The sequence below is a fragment of the Coregonus lavaretus genome, assembly GCF_964263955.1.
Source record: "Coregonus lavaretus genome assembly, chromosome: 32".
NCBI lineage: Eukaryota > Metazoa > Chordata > Actinopteri > Salmoniformes > Salmonidae > Coregonus > Coregonus lavaretus.
Genome location: NC_140019.1, coordinates 10706828 through 10729641, shown reverse-complemented (window position 1 = coordinate 10729641; position 22814 = coordinate 10706828). Strand labels below are relative to the sequence as shown.

Sequence of the window (22814 nt, the reverse complement as noted above, 5' to 3'; positions counted from 1 at the left end):
GCTATGCGCAATTAGCTTGGGGACAAGGTTACTGAGTCACTCACACGCACACCTGCTGTACTAATCGAACAAAAACAAGAGGCTCCAAAGATATCATATTCTGTTGGTTTAATTTGGCATTTTATTAAAGCAGTGTAAAAATAACATCCTATTGATATCCAGCACATATTTACATTTGAACATCTTCACATAATTGTATAAAAACTTTTGAAATGTACTAGTAGGTTTTCTGAGTAGACCTGTTTAAAACATTTGGAAGTCTTGGGTTTGTGGCTATCCCGTTCAGTAGGCTCCTCATGGGGATGCAGAGGTATCCACCTTTAACAACAAAACAAAGCATTAATAAATGTCTGTACTCTAAAACACATACACTGAGTGCCAGGTGCACCGGTTTGTGTCAAGAACTGCAACGTGGCTGGGTTTTTCACGCGCAACAGTTTCCTGTGTGTATCAAGAATGGTCCACCACCCAAAGGACATCAAGCCAACTTGACACAACTGTGGGAAGCATTGGAGTCAACATGGGCCAGCATCCTTGTGGAACGCTTGACACCTTCTAGAGTCCATGCCCCGACAAATTGAGGTTGTTCTGAGGGCAAGGGGGGGAATGCAACTCAATATTAGGAAGGTGTCCTTAATGTTTTGCACACTCAGTGTATATGTATACCCACGTACAGATGTACACACACCCGGCCTGTGTCAGGGCAGAGTCCTCACCGTGCAGCGTGGGGGCAGGTGATGTTCCAGCAGGTGGGTTGCTCTGAGGCGGATGGTCTCCTGGTTGCTATACTGGATGGCTTCCAGCACCGGGAGTCCACTCTGCCTCACAAACTCCTCTGCCAGCTGAGAAGAAGAACCACTGCTTCATCGAAGTCATCCTCTAGCTGCCTGTGCTAGTCTGTTTCTGCCAGATATCACATTTACAGCCCCCTTTTTCCATACATTAAAGACAGCATATAAACAATGCAAGACTAAGACAGCATATTAAACATTGTTTATGGCTAACAACAAACTATGACATCTGCATGGCAGGCAGCCATCTTTAGTGTGGCGGGGTGTTGGGAGCCTTCCCTACCTGTGGGTCACTGGCCACCAGCTGGCCCAGCACCTCCAGGCTGAAGGTCACCACCTCGGAGTCGGCCATCTTGAGTGTGGCACAGAGAGCAGGCAGCAGGCCAGCTTGAGCCAGGTGGAGACAGTACTCTCTCCCCTGATGGGCAATGTTAGCCAGAACCCTTAGCACCTGAAAAGGTTGGGGGTGAGGAGGGAGAAAGATTTTAATTCAATCTAAATGTCACATCCTTTCCCTAACCCGAGTAAAACTGCTGATGTCTATAGTGTATGGCTCAGTGGATTGGAGCAGTGGATGTAGAAGCATAATGCTGCCCACATCAAGGTTGAATGGGCCAAATAATACTGGGAAAAATGTGTATTAACAGTAAGTTGTAAGTCACCTTTCAGGGAAGTGTTGGCTTGATAACAATGTTACTACTATGAACAGAAGCGTCAGTGCACTGACCATGATGTTGATGCCGTGGGAGAAGGGCAGGAGCTGGATCAGAGTAGGAACCAGATTCAGATAGAACAGGGCAGAACAGAACACACTGGAGTCTGCAGCAGCTGATGGAGGGGAAGGGGGGGAGAGAGAGAGAGTGCGAGAGAGATGGAATAGGAGAGGGAGAGCAGACGGTAGAGAGGAGAGAGATTCCTGACCGGTTATCAGAGGTCACATAAAGTTCAGCTGAAAAAAGCTGAACTTTATGTGACATTATGTACACTGTACATAATGACATCATGTAAACTGGAGATTAAAAATCAGATCAAGGAAACAGTACCACAGAGTAAGACACAACAATGACATACTTAGGGGCATGTTTTTTTTGCCCTGACTACGTGACCTGACCAGGAAACACCTGACCAGTTACAGTACACAATCAGATAGAGCAGGGCAGAACACACTGAAGTCTGCAGCAGCGGATAGAGAGAGAGAGAGAGACGGAGACTTCCACTATGAAAAAGTCAGCTGAAGCAAGCACACACATTTTCTTCACGAAATGTACCTTTTCTACTTTATTCTCTGATTTGCTCACTTTGATCCTTCTTGTCAGAAGCTTTGAAAACACACACAGAGAGAAAGCGAGAGAGAGCGAGAGAGAGCAGAAGGTAGAGAGGAGAGAGATTCCTGACTGGCCTGAGAGGATGGAAGTTAAATATGTAGCTAGACGTAGTAGGCTAATTTGAACTAGCCGGCTAATCGTTGCCCATGAAATGAAGTTAGGCTAGCGAGTAAGCATTTTAGCCAGGTAGCCTAGGACAACAATTAAAAGCATGTACTGTATGACAAAGTCATAGACCGTTTCGGCAACATGAAAGAGAGGAGGACGGCATTGAAACAAAGGTGTGGTTGAATTTGAACTAACAGGTTATAGAGCAAACAACGCAATTATCACAACACATAGGTTGTAATATGGCTTTTTTCCCCTGGCTTGGCTTCCCCAGTCATTTTACCCACGCACCGCTACTGCCCTGACTACATTTACATTTACATTTTAGTCATTTAGCAGACGCTCTTATCCAGAGCGACTTACAGGAGCAATTAGGGTTAAGTGCCTTGCTTAAGGGCACATCGACAGATTTTTCACCTAGTCGGCTCGGGGATTAGAACCAGCGACCTTTCGGTTACTGGCACAACGCTCTTACCCACTAAGCTACCTGCCGCCGCCTACGTGACCAGACCAGGAAAAACCTGACCAGTTACAGTAATGCTGTAACTTTTCCTGGCCAGGTCAAATGATAAATGTGTCCCGTCAAAGGAGTTAAATCAATCATGTTTGAATGAGTTGACATTTATGATATGATGGATATAACACAAGCATTCAATATGGCCGAGCTCCAGAGTGTGAAGGGAGTGATGTATTACCGCTGCTGAAAATATGGTCACTTTATATGACAAGCAGTTATCTATACAGATTTATAACACAAACAGATGTATGAGTCAATTCACTCTCTCACACACACACACAGCCTTGTCTCACCTGTGAGATTGTTGAGGACCCAGATGCTCTCTCTGGCCAGGGCTGGGTGGGTCTGGAGGAAGGCCTGAGAAAACGCACACAGAGCAGCCAGGAGACGGCTATCGTTTAGCTGGGGCTGCAGGGCCCCCAGGGGCCCAGATAACAGCAGGTTCCCCACGCAGCGCAGCAGGGGCCAGATCAACTGGAGAGGAGAGAGCGAGAAAGGAGGGCGGGGATGTAGATTATGACAGTAGCCTAGGTTATCTACATATCTATTCATCTCATCAAATGGATTCCTTGCCTTCTGGTGCAGTTGGTGTCTATCAGCCACACAGTTACAACACATGTACTTGTATTGTTTGGAAGAGTAACTTCGAAAAAGTGTTTGGATTCAGCGACTACTCACCAGCTCCATTCCCTCCTCTGTACTTTCTTTAGCAACAGCACCACCAAGTGTCACCAGGAGGGAAGTGCACTGTAGAAGAGTCCCTTGGGCCACCAGTGCCCCATTGTCCACGTTGCTTTAGACAAGAGAGCAACAAACAGACAAAGGAATCAGTACTAGATCCATGGCAACAACTGACAGAGTAATTGGTCCTCCTGGGTGACACGTTACACCCAGGTTAAGGTGATATAGTGTGCATCCGAAATGGCAACCTATTCCCTACAAAGTGCCCTACTTTTGACCAGGGCCATTAGGCTCTGGTCAAAAGTAGTGCACTATATAGGGAATAGGGTGTCATTTGGGACGAACCTGATTCTAAGGTGAAGTGTCTGACCTGCAGGCCAGGTAGTGCAGGCACCAGGCACACTCAATGGCTGGTCCCAGGCCAAACTGAGAGTCAGGGGTCAACACTGAGAGGAGGTGAGGGATCAAACCAGACGCCAAGACTGCCCTACAGACAAACGGACAGGAGAGGAGAGCATAGCCCTGACTATGAAGGGATCACTCAATGGCGTCTCTGAATGGTGTCTGATGAAGTTTCTATAGTATAGTATAATATTATCCCTCAGTTTAGCTACAACCATGATGTTAACTTACGGGATGATTCTACCTGTGACGTGGTTCGCTGAGATGAGCTGGGAGAGGGTGAACCCCACTGCTTCAACCACTGCCAGGTTTGTCCTGTGGATCTACACACACAAACACGATTATAGTGTGCTATAAGGAGTCAATTGCAGGTTGGTCCATTGGCAGACAGTACAGAGGTTTGTAGCTGACCTGGATGCAGCTGGTCAAAGCAGGTATGATGCCCTGAGCTAGAAGCATATCTCTCACATTCTCACTGTCTGGACACATGTTACCCAGGGTGTACAGACACAGCTCCTGTAGAGAAACACACACCCACACAACACAACACATACAAAAGTGAGAAAAACATATACTGTAATACTTCACTAGGCTGTTTGATAAGACTGTTGTAAGGTGCTGTGTACGAGCTGTGGGACTGACAGTGAACTTGGGGCTCTGTCCAGAGAGGAAGGTGATCAGGTAGGGTGTGGCCTGTCGGAGCCTCCAGGAGTCCACCTCGTGGTGGTCGGAGTGGGACAGCTCGTGGAGACAGCGGGCAGCCTCCAGACGACACTGAGGGTTGGGGCCACTGAGGTTAGTCACCAGGATCGCAATACTGCTCTGCTGCCTGAGCACAGATGGGACGGACAGACAGAGACGAGAAATGAAGGCCCATACTGATATATACACATATATACAGTCCCTCTCAAAAAACCTCTTAGATTTCTTCATTTTTTATTGTTTTACGAAGTGGGATTAAAATTGATTTAATTGTCATTTTTTGTCAACAATCTACACAAAATACTGTAATGTCAAAGCGGAAAAAATATATAGTACCAGTCAAAAGTTTGGACACACCTACTCATTCATTTCTACATTGGACGACATTGAAATGTAAACTATGCTAATATTTTTTTAGGTGGTTTGACACTTTATTCAGACTAATTCAATTAGATAGGGAGACAGGCAAATACTAGAAACAGTGGGAAGGTTAGAAGCAGGGATTGATCCCTGTTCTCAGTGTTACCACTACACCAAGGCTCTGCACAGAAAATAGTAATGGTCGATGGCAGTGGTTAACCTATTCATAGATTGCAGTCTCCTTGTCCATAGACTGCTTTCAAGGTAAGGACACAAACATTTTGTATTTTGTCATTTGGGTGAACTATCTCTTTAAAATAAGGCAGGAAGAAAATCCTGCTTGCTCTCCAGGAGGGTTGGCCACCCCTGATTTATGTTTCCCAAGTGCTGGGTGTTTGAAAATGTTGTTGTTATAACACTTAATTTCTCAAAATCACCAAACCTTCATGGAAAATCAAATGAATATCAATATTCAGGTGGTTTATACCTACTAGTTGAAGATCCCTGCCATCATCTTACTCTACATAGACACAATATGATGTGTTTATGAGTTGCCTAGCATGTGCACAATACTAAAATGTCAAATTATTTTAGATTCCTGGAGCATTTAATATCCAACGCTTATTTGTATGACTTATTCAAGACTGTCCATGAATGGCTGCAAAAATACATAGCCTCATAATTCATTTTGAAAGACAAGTAGGCATATAGGTTCAAATATGTGTTTACACAAGCAACATGTGGAAGAAATTGAGTAATACACTAAGTGTGGGGAAAACAGTAGCGTTCTTTCTGACAAGCACAGTAATTACCCTAATAATCTCCTGAAGACAAGATTATATAAATTTGCCCCTACACCCTAACCAAATAATTTGTATATTTATTGTCTCCCCTCTAGAATCAAACTTAAACTTTTGGGTTCACAATCTGTTTGACAAAATTATTTTCATATTTACAAATCAGGTCACCAAATTTCCCTGCTAAAACATACTGTCTGCTGCCTTTTTGTTGTCACAGCCTAAATGGCAATCACCAAACGAGGGGACTAGTTCAAATGAGGATTAAATCGACTTTAGTACATGCTGTCAAAAAGCTGCATTCTGCAATAGAGACGGGAGTAAAAGCAACCTAATTTTGTTGACAACAATGTACATAAAACAGTGCTACTCTTTTTACAGTTTTATAAACTCAGTGGAGAACCTTCTCTCTCTCCATTCAGCTCCACTCTAATCTTGAGGGGCGTTTCTTTAAAACATGCATCCAATCCTCTTGATCCCTTACATAATGTTACGCGTTCACAGTGCTGTGGCAAGGCAGGACAATGATACAGGTTCCGCTCGTGATGTTAAATTGCAGGCGCAGATGCTCCAATTTCAAAACGAGTTGGAGCACAGTTGAAAAGTTAACGCGCTGACAATACAATGGACGAATTAGAAAAATGAAAGCAGTACTTTTCAATGCGTGAGATTTAAGAGGTGTACCGTGAGAGCGTGAGAAGAGGGTAAAATGTGTGTCTCAAGGCCAATGCGTGAGAGTTGGCAGCTCTCTAGTTACAGAATTTTTGTAAATCTTTTTTTTTTTTATTATGAATTTTTCTTCCAATTTGACATTAGAGTACTTTGTGTAGATTGTTGACCAAAGAAATTACAGTTAAATACATTTTAATCCCACTTTGTAACACAATCAAATGTGAAGAAATCCAAGGGGTCTGAATACTTTTGCAAGACACTGTACATGTACCCACACACACAGAGAGAGAGAGAGAGAGAGAGAGAGAGAGAGCGAGAGAGAGAGAGAGAGAACTTCATACTTGATGAAGATGAGGTGGGCTGAGGGGCTGCGGAGGGCTTTCCTCAGAGCTCTTAGGTCAGCCTCTTTCTTCACCAAGTCCCTGCCATGGTGAACCATCTTGAACAACTCTACCACCAAGGAATCACTTGTATTGGAGCTACCCCCTAGTAAATCTCTCTCCTCTTCTATCCTGGAGTTCTACCGATCCCAGCTATTTCCCCTAGTGGCCATTAAATACTCTGCTCTCGTCTGTTCCTTTTCTTACTCTGTTAGTCTCTGCTTTTCAAGCTCCAGAAACTGTTATCTCTGTCTCTCAGCCTTTTATTCTCTCCCTCTCTAACTTCCTCTGTCTCTCTAAGTCTGTCTCTGCCTCTCCTTTTTCCCGCCAACCAGAGCCACAAATCATTCTCCTTGTCCTCAACTCTCAACCCTCTCAGCTCTATCGCTACTTCCCTCCTATCATTACTGAATCAATGATAATACATTTACATTCTAGTCACCCAGCAGACGCTCCTATCCAGAGCAACCTAGTGAATACATTTTTATTATTTTAATCTTTTTTTTTTTTTACTGGCCTCCCCCTGTGGGAATCGAACCCATAACCCTGGCGTTGCAAACACCATGTTCTATCAACCGAGCTCCATCCCTGCCGGCCATTTTCCCCCCTACCCTGGACGACACTGGGCCAATTGTGCGCCGCCCATGAGTCTCCCGGTCGCTGTCGGCTGCGACAGAGCCTGGATCCGAACCAGGATCTCTAGTGGCACAGTTAGCCCTGCGATGCAGTGCCTTAGACCACTGCGCCACTCAGGATAATAATAATTGCAATAACTATCAATAATAATTATAATAACTATTACGGATTATATTGTCCTTTTTCTGATGTTCCAATTGTAGTCTATTCATTTTAGTTTAAAATATAAAGTTATTTATAACAAATCCAGAACCCACCACAGGCTGGCGCTATTTCCCCAGCACAACAGCCAATGCCACTTGCTTCCTTGTAACGAAAATAAATTACGTTTTAAAATGTTCCAATTATTTGTATTCCATGCCTTTCATTTTCAGTTCGCTATTCAATATATTTAACAGTTTTCTCTGATTAGGCCCCAATCAATAAAACAAACGCTTGATATTATTTATCAGCATCCACTTAATGACATTCCTACCATTTGAACGATGTCCTGTCTCTCACTCCCCCCCCCCTCCTACATTATGGGGGAGGCGCGGGAAACTTCCCTACAATTTTACTTCTTAGGAAATAATGTCATTAGTACGTATAACATATTTTCATAGACATATCTAGAATATTACTAAAGCTATCTAATGCAACTTTTAATACACGTAAAAAAACTCCACCCATTCCTTTTCGAATAAGTGCGTCTTCCTAGTTACCCCATAACCACGCCTCAAATCTTTTATTTAGCATTTAACCAACCAAATACTAAGTAGTATCCGGTTATCATTCATACCCGCCGTTGAATTTCCTCATACACACATATTTCATCTTCTGCCATTCAAATGCCCAACACAACAGAATAGTTCCATGCAAACCTCTATTGGCTCTTCAAGTCGCTCCGGACTAGAGCGTCTGCCAACTGACCAAAAACGCAAATATTCTCCACCTTCCCACTCATAACGTACGTCTACGTTTGAGTGCGAAAGCTCATACACACGCATAATAATATGTCATTTAGCAGACGCTTCCATCCAAAGCGACTTACAGTCATGCGTGCATACATTTTTTATTATGGGTGGTCCCGGGGATCGAACCCACTACCTTGGCGTTACAAGCGCCGTGCTCTACCAGCTGAGCTACAGAGGACCACATCGTTGGATTTTATAGGTACCTCTCAAATAATCGCTTTGTGGTGTTTTTAGCCAATTCTATTCTTAACCTGACTACCTCCTGTTGTAAAACTTCCCCCTCTTTGTTCTCTTCACTGGCCTCTTTACTCTGCCCCCCGTCTTCCCGCCCTTCCAACATTCCGGCTTGGCCGTCATATGGTGGGGGAAGGACGGGGATCACCCCTAATCTTCTTTTACACATGACAACGGTGTCATCTGGGCTTTCTTTCCAAGCTTGCTCTACCAACTCTGGATATAACCTCTCTGCTCTTTGCTGTGGGGGAGGTCCTGAAACTTCCTTTTTCTCCTTCCTCTCTCCTTCGCGCTTCAAAAAGCCATACCCTCGCTGTCTCTAGCCCCTCCGCTCGCTGTTTTTTAACATTTGCTCCACAGTTGATATGCATTTGCGTAATCATATTTTCTAACTTTGCAACATCGAGATGCGCAATAAATCCATATCTCTTATCCCAAATGGACCCATAAAACATATTTCTTTCATCTCCCGTTAATTCTCGGACTTGTTCAGAAGATGTCTTTCCCATCGTGGAACAATAAGAAATCCCTCCCCCCCTTTCAGTTTTTTAAATAATTCACTCCCGAATTATTTCCGTAGGAGCCAATCTCTTAGTGCGCCTCTTGCTTTTGTAATTAACCCTTTAAAATTATTTAACCCCTAACCCAGAGTTTCTATTTAAAACTCCGGTTTCATGAAAAGAGTAAGTTACCCAATTTTCCTCACGGGACTTATTTTTTTCCCTCCACCCCTGAAATAATGATCACGTCTCCGAGGGATTAAGTCTCACACACATACGACCTTATCATCTGTCAAACTTGTTTGCACAGTTCTAGCAAATGCCCAGTCGCATATATGAACTCCCGACACATCCCTCTCATACGATGATAATTATTTCCCTGTTTATACTGAACATTGCAATTCGTACAATGACAATATTAACTTAGTTTACATTTGTGATTGCAATTCACTACCATGTCATTTCGGACTATTTTTTTTTTGTAATAGCTATTTACCTCTAGGATCAATTGCGGACCCTCCCTGTCGTAATAATTATTACCTTCTTTGACTTTGGTAACTAAGTTCAACTCATTTTACCAAAATCCATGAATAAAAATTACTGACCTTTTCCTTGCAGTCTGGATTAAAATGCTTTTTCAATCTTGTTAACGTCTTTATCGTTCATAAAGAGTAATCACCGGCCTGTTTATTAACCTTAACGTGGAAGGCCAGGACTATTTTTCACGGATGTGATCACCCGGCCGTGCACGGATTTCGGTGTCTCTAGAACGATAAAGATGTATTAAGATCCGGCTCGAAGGACCAATCTGTCATGTGAATTTTTATCTCTAATTCACCCTAAGCTTGAATCATGACCACAGGTTGTAAGGCTCTGGTTTTAATCATCAATGATTCAAGGTCCACAACTCACAACTCTTATCTGTATTTTTATTCATGACGAGAGCTCTGCTCAAAAACACAAATATCGTGTTTTTATACTCCTTGACAAACAAAGACACTATGCTCCTCCCACCTTTCTTAAACAGTTCCCGCCTTCCCCCTTGAATGGTTAGTAACGCCCCTTCTGTTAGTGGGTTGACACTACATGATAATTCTAACATTTATACTGTGTTTGGGGTGAAATTCTTTAGTCATTATTCTTAAAATCCAAATCAATCTAACACTCCCCCTCCAACCCTGCACTGCTATGTGTTCACAGTGTGCAGGCTATTAATCAACTGCTATGGCTGGATTATAATGTAGTAGGGTCATTCCACCAATTAGGTCCCTTTTGAGTAGTGTAACTTGGAGAGAAAAAACACATTTCATCTCATTTTAACATTGTCATGAAGAGCACATGTTCAACTTAATGAAAAACACCCCCCCCCCCCATCTCAAGAGGTTAAAGAAAAAAATGACTATAGTAAGTGCCTATTTAGTGCCAAATACATTAACAGGGTTGACGACTTCATTTTAAATTCAGCCATAAATCTCCTTGTGACAGGGGGAATGGAAGCTTGTTGTGTACAACAGGGAGGGGTAATTGAATGCAATTGTAAAAACATGTCTAAACTGTCTATCTCTATGGGCACCCTCAGCGGGGTGGATTCAATGGATGCATCTGTTTTTCAGGGTAAATGGAAAGAGAGCCTGTGTCGCGGCTTCCACTTTTGGACGTTAACAAGGCAACACTCCATCTTAACTCCTCCCCCACATTTACTGGATTGGTTCAACAGTGCAAAGAGGACCTCCCCCAACAGTTTCTTTCTCATCAGGACCAGAAAGAAAGAAACGCCACCACCACAAACACCAGAAAATTGCAAAAATGAGTAGAACCAGCTCATCTGCTTTACATATTTAAAAAGGAATAGTTTCACCAATTAAAATGTGTTCAGTTCACGTAACAGGGTTGACCTTAAAATGAGGGACAGGGTTTTTTGTAGTCTGACGACCCACATTAATTTATTCCGCTGCTCTGTCGTTCGCTACATGCTTTAGTCTGACACTGCCATCACTGAAGTCGTTTGTGGTGACGAGGGGCGTTGTACAAAACAAAGTCATCAGCGTTTGGATTGTCGCTAACCAATCAGAGTATCAAAGCCAAGTATGGGTAGCCAGGCAAGGCCTTTTTTTTATTTTTTACTTCAAATTAATTACTAATAACAATCTTCAGAAATGACTTTGTCAAACCAACAAAATAACTAGGGCTTTACAATGATGGTGAAAACTTGGGAGATAAATTGGGGTTAAGTGGGTTAAAACTTCCTAGAAGTCACAGAGGATGCACAGAGGGACATGTAAAAATGATGAATTTTAGCACTTTAGCAAGTTTTTATTCATAGTATAAATCTGATTGATTGAATTGTCCATGTGGTCTATATTAAAGGGCACTTCATTTAATATAACAAGCTTTTAAAATGCAATATTTGTGCACAATTTCTACATAAAATATCAAAGGGACGCAAAAGGCACTCATTTTGTTGAACGACCCAGACTGCTGATGCCACAACCTAATTGATAGCAGGGGCGCGGTCAATTTGAATTGAACGCTGTCAATTCAGGAAGTTAACCAAAATTCAAATTCAATAATTGGACAAAGGGCCTCTATTTTCTTAATGACTGAAAAGTAGAAGCTATTTATTTAAAAAGGTTTTTCCATTTTTTAATTTGATATTGAAATCACTTCCTGAACCATGGTAGATAGATAAGACACCCATATTATATTCTCTCCAAATCACTGAAGATGATACCTATTTTATTCCTGAGATGGTCCCTAAAATTTAAGTGAGAAAAATGCAAAGGTTGTGAGATATGTTTTTATATAACAGGAGTGTTTTTTCTTCCTGTGATGTACCTTTTAAACTAACTAAACTAACCCTTACCCGAGTACAAAAATACACACCCGCACACAGCATACCCGTGCTAAACATGGGTTCTATTCAGAAGGGTCCAACGTTAGGAACAAACACTTAGGCAGGACTAAAACACATATGCTTCTCTGTCATGCAGAATAGGGAATCGATTTTTTTATTACTTTGATCTGTGACTAAAATCTAAACATTGCACCCTCCTGAACAAACCCCAGGTGCTTCTCCCCCCTGACTTCCTGTCTAGTTGAAGTGGGACAGGAAGTACCCCAGGTCGTAGCGTGGAGGACAGTGCAGGCCCAGCCCCTGGCAGAGGGCGAGGAGGCGCTGGCGAGCGTTGGCGGCATTGTGGGCGTCTCTCACCCCGACATTACAGAAGGGCTCCTCGTACTCCCCAGAGATCAATTCATCCTCCTCAGCCAGCTCGTTCAGCCATAGAGCCCCCTCCTGGTGCAGCCCTCTCAGGCGCTCAGGGCTGGCTGTGCTTCTCAGGGCCTGGAGGTGCTGTGACACCACCACCATCACCCCAGCAAAGTGGCCTCTGGCTGGGAGCGCTGTGGCCGAGGGCAGGCACGGACGCAGCCCGCAGGACACCATGAAGGCGGCCATCAGGATGTCCACGCCATACAGCTGCCGGATCCAGTCGCGCAGGTAGGAGCCGCCCATGCGGGCATTGATCTCGATGAGCCTCGGGCCCACCTCCGTCATCTTCATCTCAACGTTGAACACGCCGTCTTGCAGGCCGCATCCCAGGCAGGCGTGGTGCGCCGCGCGGATCAGCTGAGCACGCTTCTCCGGCGCCAGCCCAGAGGGCATCTGGGAGGCCGTCTCGGTGAAGGCCGGGGCACGGGTGGGGCCATTGTCGGACACGAAGGCGCCCTCCAGTCGCCCCTCAAACAGGACCACGTCCACATCATGCTCTGTGCCTCCCACGTACTCCATGAGGGTCATGGCGTTGCCCCATCCCAGGCCAATGCCAGGGTAGTCTGTCTCCTCGCGGAGGTCCCCTCCAATCCTCTCAAAGTGTGCCAGGCTTTCCTCCAGAGAGCCCACCTTCCTCACGCCCACCGCCCCGGCCCCGTACTCCAGCTTCATGATGGCAGGGAACCTCACCACCCCTACACTGGCCCCACCAAGTCCCCCCACCCCACCACTGGCTGCCTTCTCCAGATCCAGGGCGCTCTCCACATGGATACAGGGAACAGCATAGGAAGAAGGGGAGGGAGAAAGGAGGGGAGCGGAGGGCCGGAAAGTGCCGAAGGACTGTGAGAAGGAAGAGGAGGCTGAGGCGGATGAAGAGGTAGAGGTGGTAGTGTCGGGTTTGCCCATTGCCTCATTGAAGAGATCCCCCCTGTCAAAATCGGCCATAGCTCTCATGCTATCTCCTTCCATGTTGACCATGCCGTTGACCACACCGTTCTGTTGTCTTCCTCTCCTCTCACCTTCTCTAAACTCAACCAGGCCATCCGCCTGACCGGAGGGTTGCTCAACACTGATCAAGTTAGTCCCAGTAGACTTTAGTAGGCCCTGGAGGTGCCTGTGGGTGCGGCTCTTCTCCTTTGCGATGCGGATGGCCTCGGGGGGAGGTCCCCTGAGCCCCAGCCTATCACAGACCAGAGACGTTAGCACCACGCAGTCATCCCAGAAGCACACGCAGCCATCAGGGCGGAGCCCGGAGGACAACAGCCAATCACAGATGCGGGAGCAGTGCTGGTCGTCACGGCGGTGGTCGGGCAGGTCTGGCAGGGGCAGGAAGTGGTCGACCAACTGGGAGGCGAAGTGGGCGGGGTCACAGTCCACCAGCAGGATCTGATTGGAGGGGAGGGAGTTGGTGAGTTCAGTTTAGCACATTAGCATAACTAGCTAACCAGTAACCATTAATGTGTCATTTGATCGGACTTGCACTGCAGTAAAATGCACTTCTAAAATGGCTGAAAAGTCTGTTGAGGCGATCTATTCACTTTCACTAGTTAATTCCCAATGTAGACATTCACCTTGAGTTTGTACTTTTTGGCTGCTCCCCAAATGAACTTCTTGCTGTGTCCTCCAGCTCCCACCACCAGCACAGTCTTCCCCTGCATCAGGTAGTACTGGGAGCGGGTGAGGGGGGTGAGGAGGAGGGTGCCCCTACTCCACCCCTCTATCCTACTGTCACATCCCTCCATCTCCATCCCCATCCCTCGGTCCGAGAAGGAGGAGCGGAGACAGAGGGAGGGGTGGAGGCCAAGAACAACAGGGCTGATGATGTAACCATCCATGGTGAAGAGGAGGTCTACGCCTAGGAGAGAGGGAGTAGAATGGAGGTAGAGAGATACAGTGGGAGTGGAAGGGTCAGACAGTAGCTCAGTGAGACAAAGGAGTGCTGACAGAGGGTGAAACTTATGATGCCATAAGTATACCCATGCTTTCAGAGAGGCTTCGACATGGATCTGCAGTAATCCTTATCAAGTTATAGATAAACTCAGACGGCTTCATGCTACCTTAGAGGGAAAACTTTGGCAGTGAGCCAACACACACACCTATCATGTCGGTCTGGGCGCCCGCTCCACCGCGCAGTTCCGCAGACATGCTAGACTCTGTTTCCATGACAACACAGAGGCAGGACAGGGCGGTGTCCGTTGCTAGGCGACGGAGAGAGGTCGCCATGGTAGGGTCAGTGAAACCGCACTCTAATAGGGTGATCTCCAAGGACTGAGAGAGGGAGTGGCTGTGAGAGAGAGGGGCGTCGGACACACCCACTCTACACACCAACTGAGGGAGGGGGATAGAACGTGAGAGGGAGGGAAAGAAGAGAGAAGTTAGTGAAAAGGTCATTGATTTCAAACAAACATTTCAGTTCATGTACAGTGCCTAGAAAAGTACTCATCCCCCTTGGCGCTTTTCCTATTTTGTTGCATTACAACCTGTAATTTAAATGGATTTTTATTTGGATTTCATGTAATGGACATACACAAAATAGTCAAAATTGGTGAAGTGAAATGAAAAAAATTACTTAACGGAAAAGTGGTGCGTGCATATGTATTCACCTCCTTTGCTATGAAGCCCCTAAATAAGATCTGGTGCAACCAATTACCTTCAGAAGTCACAGAATTAGTTAAATAAAGTCCACCTGTGTGCAATCTAAGTGTCACATGATCTGTCACATGATCTCAGTATATATACACCTGTTCTGAAAGGCCCCAGAGTCTGCAACACCATTAAGCAAGGGGCACCACCAAGCAAGCGGCACCATGAAGACCAAGGAGCTCTCCAAGCAGGTCAGGGACAAAGTTGTGTAGAAGTACAGATCAGGGTTGGGTTATAAAAAATAAATCAGAAACTTTGAACATCCCACGGAGCACCATTAAATCCATTATAAAAAAATTGAAATAATATGGCACCACAACAAACCTGCCAAGCGAGGGCCGCCCACCAAAACTCACGGACCAGGCAAGGAGGGCATTAATCAGAGAGGCAACAAAGAGACCAAAGATAACCCTGAAGGAGCTGCAAAGCTCCACAGCGGAGATTTAAGTATCTGTCCATAGGACCACTTTAAGCCGTACACTCCACAGAGCTGGGCTTTAAAGAAGAGTGGCCAGAAAAAAGCCATTGCTTAAAGGAAAAAATAAGCTAACACGTTTGGTGTTCGCCAAAAGGCATGTGGGAGACTCCCCAAACATATGGAAGAAGGTACTCTGGTCAGATGAGGCTAAAATTGAGCTTTTTGGCCATCAAGGAAAATGCTATGTCTGGCTCAAACCCAACACCTCTCATCACCCCGAGAACACCATCCCCACAGTGAAGCATGGTGGTGGCAGCATCATGCTGTGGGGATGTTTTTCATCGGCAGGGACTGGGAAACTGGTCAGAATTGAAGGAATGATGGATGGTGCTAAATACAGGGAAATTCTTGAGGGAAACCTGTTTCAGTCTTCCAGAGATTTGAGACTGGGATGGAGGTTCACCTTCAAGAAGGACAATGACCCTAAGCATACTACTAAAGCAACACTCAAGTGGTTTAAGGGGAAACATTGAAATGTCTTGGAATGGCCTAGTCAAAGCCCAGACCTCAATCCAATTGAGAATCTGTTGTATGACTTAAAGATTGCTGTACACCAGCGGAACCCATCCAACTTGAAGGAGCTGGAGCAGTTTTGCCTTGAAGAATGGGCAAAAATCCCAGTGGCTAGACGTGCCAAGCTTATAGAGACATACCCCAAGAGACTTGCAGCTGTAATTGCTGCAAAAGGTGGCTCTAAAAATTATTGACTTTGGGGGGGGGGGGGGGGGGGTGAATATTTATGCACGCTCAAGTTCTGTTTTTCTGTCTTATTTCTTGTTTGTTTCACAATGAAAAATATTTTGCATCTTCAAAGTGGTAGGCATATTGTGTAAATCAAATGATACAATTTTAATTCCAGGTTGTAAGGCAACAAAATAGGAAAAATGCTAAAGGGGGTGAATACATTCGCAAGCCACTGTATTTGGTCTTTTACAGGAATTTGTCTCACATTCCCGAGTTAAATACATTTACAGAGCTATATATACACATGCTATAGGTTTACAGTATTGAGGGTCAATACAAATTGTGATGCACAGTCAACATTTCATTTCTCTCTCCTACCTCGTTCTCTCTCGTTCTCTCTCTCTCTTTCGCTCACCTTGTAGAGGAGAGGCAGGTCCAGAGGTGAGCGACTTACGATGGCACACAGTCTGAAGGACAGGTCTGGAACCTGAGGCCTGCAGTCTGACACACACACATCATCTACTACTTCACTATGAAAACACCAGGAGGATCATCTATGGTAACGGCCGTAGTACATTACGTTGTACTAGAGTCCTTACAAGTTCAATATCATGTGAGGAACACATTCAATAATCATGAAAATAAGGTCCTTAAACCTCGAACTACCCCCCTCTGTCCCAGACTCAAAGCCCTCACCGGTGTACCGTTCCCAGGTGCGGTCCTCTACCCGCGGCCCAGGCTTCAGTGGGGAGCAGTAGACCTCCAGCAGTACTGCCTCTCCAGGGAGGAGCTGGGGCAGGAGATAACCTACCTTGGCCCAGACCTCATCCCTATTGTTCCTGGACAGGTAGACAGGGGGTGAGGTTGCCTCGCCCATGAACCTTCCACCACTGCACCTGAGCACCACCTATACACAAAGTAAAAGGAAAGCTTGAGGATATGTGTACATTTACACAAATGCTGACTAAAATATCCTCTAACAAACAGGACATACACTTTCAGATCCCTTCATATCCTCAGACTCCAGGAAAGAGTCCACCTTGTTTCGGACGGAGTTCATCCCTCCCTCTGCCCCCATTTCCAGGTGCACCACCTCCACCCCTCCTGTCCTGCCCTCCTCCAGTCCCATCTGCCCCGGGGGCAACAGTAGGGCCAGCGTCGGGGGGCAGTGGATCTTGGCCTTCTGCAGTAGAACCCTGGTGGTTAGAACATCCCCCCAGAACCGACCCAGTGCGCCGGAACCTCCGCTTGGGCAGTCTGTCTCCCGGGTCACTTCCTCCTCAGCCCAAGGGTCACATGACAGGAAGTAGGTGACCCTGCGAGGGGGGTTAAAGTTGGAGAGGAAAGTACGGCCTCCCAGGTCAAAGGTGACAGCCTTGTGGACCAGGAGGGAGGGGGAGGAGTGAGAGAGCCAGGACGGAGAAAGACACAGGAGAGCATCTCCTAGAGAGAAGAGTGGAATGGTTGGGGTAGAGAGAGACCGAGGGAGGTAAACGAGAGAGAGAAAGAGGGAGGGACAGAAGGAGTGGGTGATGTGGAAAGTGAAGTAGAGAAATTGGATGGGGGTAAGAGAGAGAGAGAGAAAGATTCTTGACCGGTCACAGCTTTCCATGAAAATATAGGGGGGTTGACGTACCTAGAAAACTGGAAATATCATTGACATATAAACATTTCCATAGAAAAAGGTCAAAAGTCATAGAGGCGATCGTTTCACCTGTAAAATGAACTATTTTTTCCCCCTCTCCACCACTGAAGTAAAGTGTTTTAATCTGGTATTGGTCATAACAGAGAGACAAAGCAGGAAATATAATTACTATTTATGTATAAATAGAGTCAGGAAGGGCAGTGACAATCTCATTAAATGTCAACCTGCACTAGTGATCTTTCCCCTCAACCATTTGGCCATCAGGCTAAAATTAGAGCTATTACTGTTAGACTCAGAGCTTTTCTCTCTAGGGGGCGATTATGTTATTTGATAATGACACCAATGAATCCCATAAAAGGAATACCGTTCCAACATATATTTTGCCGGCGATCTGGCAAGGCAAAGTTTTGAGGTCCATAGATGGTGAAGAAAGCCATGTACAAGCTAACACCATTATTTTAATCACTAAGGAACACTTGGAAGACCTCTTGGAAAACACTTTGGCACCTACTTTGAAAGGGTGTATGTTTTGACTGATGCTCTGGCCAAATAGGGTTTTACATTGATTCACTGTCAGATTTCTACAGGTTAGCAAATGCTGTATAAATAAAGTGGAGTGATTTACATATCGGTTGTATTTCCTGTCTGGCTGTGTTCTGCTAGCGTACCTGGGCTCCGTTGGCCTACCTCCAACAGCAGAGAGAGGTAGGGGAGGGGGGATCCCAAAACGCAGACACACAGCTCAGAGTGACTCATACCTAGAAGAGAAGGAAAACAGTACAACAGCCATTAGTGACAAGGTCAAATTCCCCATGCATCAGTGCAGCCCTTCACTATGTAATAGAAAGTAGTTAATGAATGTTAGCCAATACAAAAGTTAGGTCCAAAAACAACCATATAGGGGCCAGCAAATATGGCAGAAGGTCATCATTGCTCATTGAAGGACACACAACCTTATTGCTTACACCCCCACAGCCCTCTGGCCCTTTCCCGTCTGCAAACACTAAATGGGTAGGTGCTAGGGGAAGTGGCTAGGATCTTGCCTAGGGGTTGTTTTTGGACCAGGTGAGAGTAAACGGAAACACACCTGTTCACCTAGTAGCCCATTGACATATAGTACTAAACTCACTTGGTCTGGGTGACTCTGTGCAGGTTAAGATCCAGTGTTTGTGATAGGTTTAACTCTGGTGTTCAAACATTCAGAGCATTGCAGATAGAAAGGTAAGGTCATAGAGCAGCCACAATTCCCATGTCATAGGGATTGTAATAAACAGCGTCCGGTGTCTTTCTAGCCTGGTACATTTCTATCTGCATCATCCTGTACGTTTCAGCCGGGTGATCGTAGCCCGGGTCTCACCCTGTGGCAGGTCCTGTGTTTCAGGCAGGTCGATCTCCCTCAGAGCCTCTTGCAGGGTCTGGAACAGCGCCACCTCCTGGCTGGAGGACCATACCCTTGGTCCCCCAGTAGCACATCCTCCTGGAGAGGAGGGGAGGCTGGGGACAACGGTGCTGGGGAGAGAGCTGAGAGAGAGCTGTGGGGGACAGGGTGAGTGTGAGAGACATAATAACAATGTTGAAATTATACATGTTGAGAGAAGGAGAAAGAGAAGGGGTTGTAAAATGACTTTACAGATGGATGTTCAGGGAGAAAAGAGGATAAAATGGTGATCATGAGCCAGAACAATGAGCCATTACAGGTTACTACTGATTTATAAACTATCTACAAATAATTAATAGTCTGTAACAACTTATAAACCATTTACAAACCCTCCATTAACTGTTTTTCCTTGATGTAAATGTTTTTTCCCTCAAGGAAAAGTGTTACCAAACACTGTCAGAGAGGAACATGAATGTCAGAGTGCCACCGATACTGTTAAACACATGCCACTGACAGCTGTGCGTGTACATCCCGCCCACGTAGTAAACACACCCATTCATTAACACACACACACACACACACACACACACACACACACACACACACACACACACACACACACACACACACACACACACACACACACACACACACAGAGATATGGACTTTAAACACTGGAATTTATTACAACAAAGCATTGATTGATATGTTGGCCAGCAAACTTTGTTAACCTCTTAACGATCTGACACTATCTTTCAATTTTCGCCTAAAATGACATACCCAAATCGAACTGCTCAGGACCTGAAGCAAGTATATGCATATTCTTGATACCGTTTGAAAGGAAACACTTTGAAGTTTGTGGAAATGTTAAATTAACGTAGGAGAATATAACACATTAGATCTGGTAAAATATAATACAAACAAAAAAACATGCGTATTCATCTTTGAAATGCAAGAGAAAGACCACAATATAATATTGCAGTTTAGGCGCAATTTAGATAGCAGCGTGTGTGCAAAGTTTCAGATTGATCCAGTGAAGCATTGCAATACTGGACTATTTTGTATCAAGTCTGCCCAAATGTGCCGAATTGGACAATTTATAAATGTTCAAGTACATAACTATAGAGAACATACAAACATGATATGATTATACAAAATGTAAGTTTACACACTCCCAGGAATGTCATACATGATGGATCATTAGCTTATACACTAACTTTCACACATCTTCTCTTCTAATGACCTACACACCTGAAGGGTTTTACTCTACTGTTTAATTCCCACCACCATGTACTTGTAGAGCTCCAGTAGTTTGCTGCCTGTATAAGACATTCAATTAAACTATAAATACTTATTGGCAGCGCAGAAAACACAGCCCCACCTCTCGCTCAGCATTACTTGCACTGTAACCTATGTAAATCACACTTGACACTAAATTTAACACGATACGCACAGACCGTCGGACACTTTTCTCTCTCTCACAGACAACAAGCAGAACTGTAAAGGTTCCGCGATGAACAGTCGCAGCTGCTTTCCCTCCAATCTGTCCCCATTCCTCTCTACAGCAATCGCTCAGCAGTCTCGCTCCATTCCACCTCGTCCTTCAGTCTCTGCCACCCTGTCTTGGGCTCTCTTTCATTCCTCACGTCTATCACTTGTATTTCAACAAGCATGTTGCACTCAATTGCATTTGATTGCCAAATACTGAAAAAAAATATTCTGTCAATTTATCAAATGTAATAAAATGCAGAGCAAGACCAAGCAAACCTTTGAAGACTTATCATGCATTAACATACAACAACTATCACACAATTATAGGAAAAACTTTGCAGAAAAGCTAAAGAACGCTTACTTCAAATAGAAATGTTGAAAACCTGCAGATATAAGCTTACATCAACGTTCATGCTACACAACTCTCTTATTAAACTCACCATTATGTCTGCAGTGACCAAGTGGCAACCTGGAAATGACAGAAAGAGGAAGAAAGTGAGAGGGTAAGGTAAGAAAGGGAGGGAGGGAGGTAGGAAGGGAGCAAGCTGGAAAGGGTCAGAGGGAGGGGGCAGAAAGAGGAAATGTGGAGCATACTGAGAGCTGAGAAGAAGTAAAAACATAACAGGTGACATGCTATTAAACTTGTCTCTGTTTTCTTATGTAATATATTGTAAAAAGCCCATGTGAGCCTAATAAATCTAACTGGCAGTATTGTTAGTACGCTGACCTATAGACTATTTATAAACACAAACACATTGTGAGAGCCAAGGCACTTCCATAGACCTCGGAGATCACAGCAATGCAAACCTGTTGGTCGGTTGTGACACCCTGCCATGCAAATGATGCTACGGATGTTATGTCCTCAATTACTTACATGTAAATACTTATTGGCGTAGTCTGCAACTTAAATGGGCAAGTGATAAAGAAATGTGTGTATAAGATATGACTAAAATGTAACTATGACTATTAGAAGACTAGAGCTTAGAGAGTTAATCATATGTGCTTGTATAAGATGCATATTTGCCCAGCAACAGAGTATTTGTGTCTTGTGAAACCAGTTAAGGAAGTCTGTGTATGTAATTATCCAAAGCGACTTACAGTCGTGCGTGCATACATTTTTTGTGTATGGGTGGTCCCGGGGATCGAACCCACTACCTTGGCGTTACAAGCGCCGTGCTCTACCAGCTGAGCTACAGAGGATGTGTGTGACCTGATACTGGAGGAACCAGAAAAGCAACCACACGAACACTGCTGGAGTGTGAAATAGATACAAGAAGAAACAAGTAGGTTGTTGTGCAAGCCTACAGAGAAATGTGACAGTTGCCTAAATATGGGCTAGGAGATTTCTCATTGGCCCACTTAGGGGCGTAGTAAAGGTATAAAAAACATTGTGCATTGTATGATTTTCAGAGCACTCATTAATAAAGACTGATCTATTGCAGAAATGGGATTTTGTTTAATTAATTATTAACTAGAGCCTTACAACCTCTGGGAATTATTCAAAACTTGAGAAGTAGTTGACTTCAACCATTGAGATAACACAATTCTCGTGACAGCAAGATCACTTGGTTTACCGTTTTCCATCATTCAATCCCTTTCTGTAATTGAAGAAAGGCAATACAATCTAACTCTCTGAAAGAACAATGGTAAATCACTTGTACACCAACACATTACACAGACATTATAGGCTACCCTTTTTCAACCCTGGTTAGGACTGTGGCGGTCATGAAATTGTGTCAGCCGGTAACCATCATGCAAATAACTGTCGGTCTCACGGTAGTTGACTGTTAATTAACATAAACACTGATGCAGAATTTTGGAACATGGTTCCAGTAATGCCTGGCGAAAACCAAACTCTGCATTCCACAGTAAGAACATCATACCAAAGGTCAAGCATGGTAGTGGTGGTGTGATGGTTTGGGGATGCTTTGCTGCCTCAGGACCTGGACGACTTGCCTTAATAGAAGGAACCATGAATTCTGCTCTGTATCAGAGAATTCTACAGGAGAATGTCAGACCATCCGTCTGTGAGCTGAAGCTGAAGCGCAGCTGGGTCATGCAGCAAGACAATGATCCAAAACACACAATCAAGTCTACATGAAAATTGCTAAAAAGCAACAAATTGGAAGTTTTGGAATGGCCCAGTCAAAGTCCAGACCTAATCCC

General features: G+C 44.7%; 1 protein-coding gene across 1 annotated transcript; it reads right to left on the bottom strand.

Annotated features, from left to right (window-relative positions):
- Positions 1-93: 93 nt before the first annotated feature.
- Positions 94-21185, bottom strand: LOC311107889 (carnosine synthase 1-like). Its single transcript, XM_084150475.1, has 19 exons — positions 21089-21185; positions 19137-19311; positions 18448-18537; positions 17129-17577; positions 16831-17041; positions 16550-16635; positions 14426-14657; positions 13901-14184; positions 12175-13715; positions 4467-4653; positions 4236-4340; positions 4056-4147; positions 3793-3909; positions 3420-3534; positions 3035-3215; positions 1519-1619; positions 1075-1242; positions 717-842; positions 94-318 (listed from the first exon to the last, which is right to left on the bottom strand). Exons 1-19 carry the CDS (start codon positions 21089-21091, stop codon positions 295-297), a joined length of 4287 nt encoding a protein of 1428 aa, XP_084006601.1. The 5' UTR covers positions 21092-21185; the 3' UTR covers positions 94-294.
- Positions 21186-22814: the final 1629 nt, after the last annotated feature.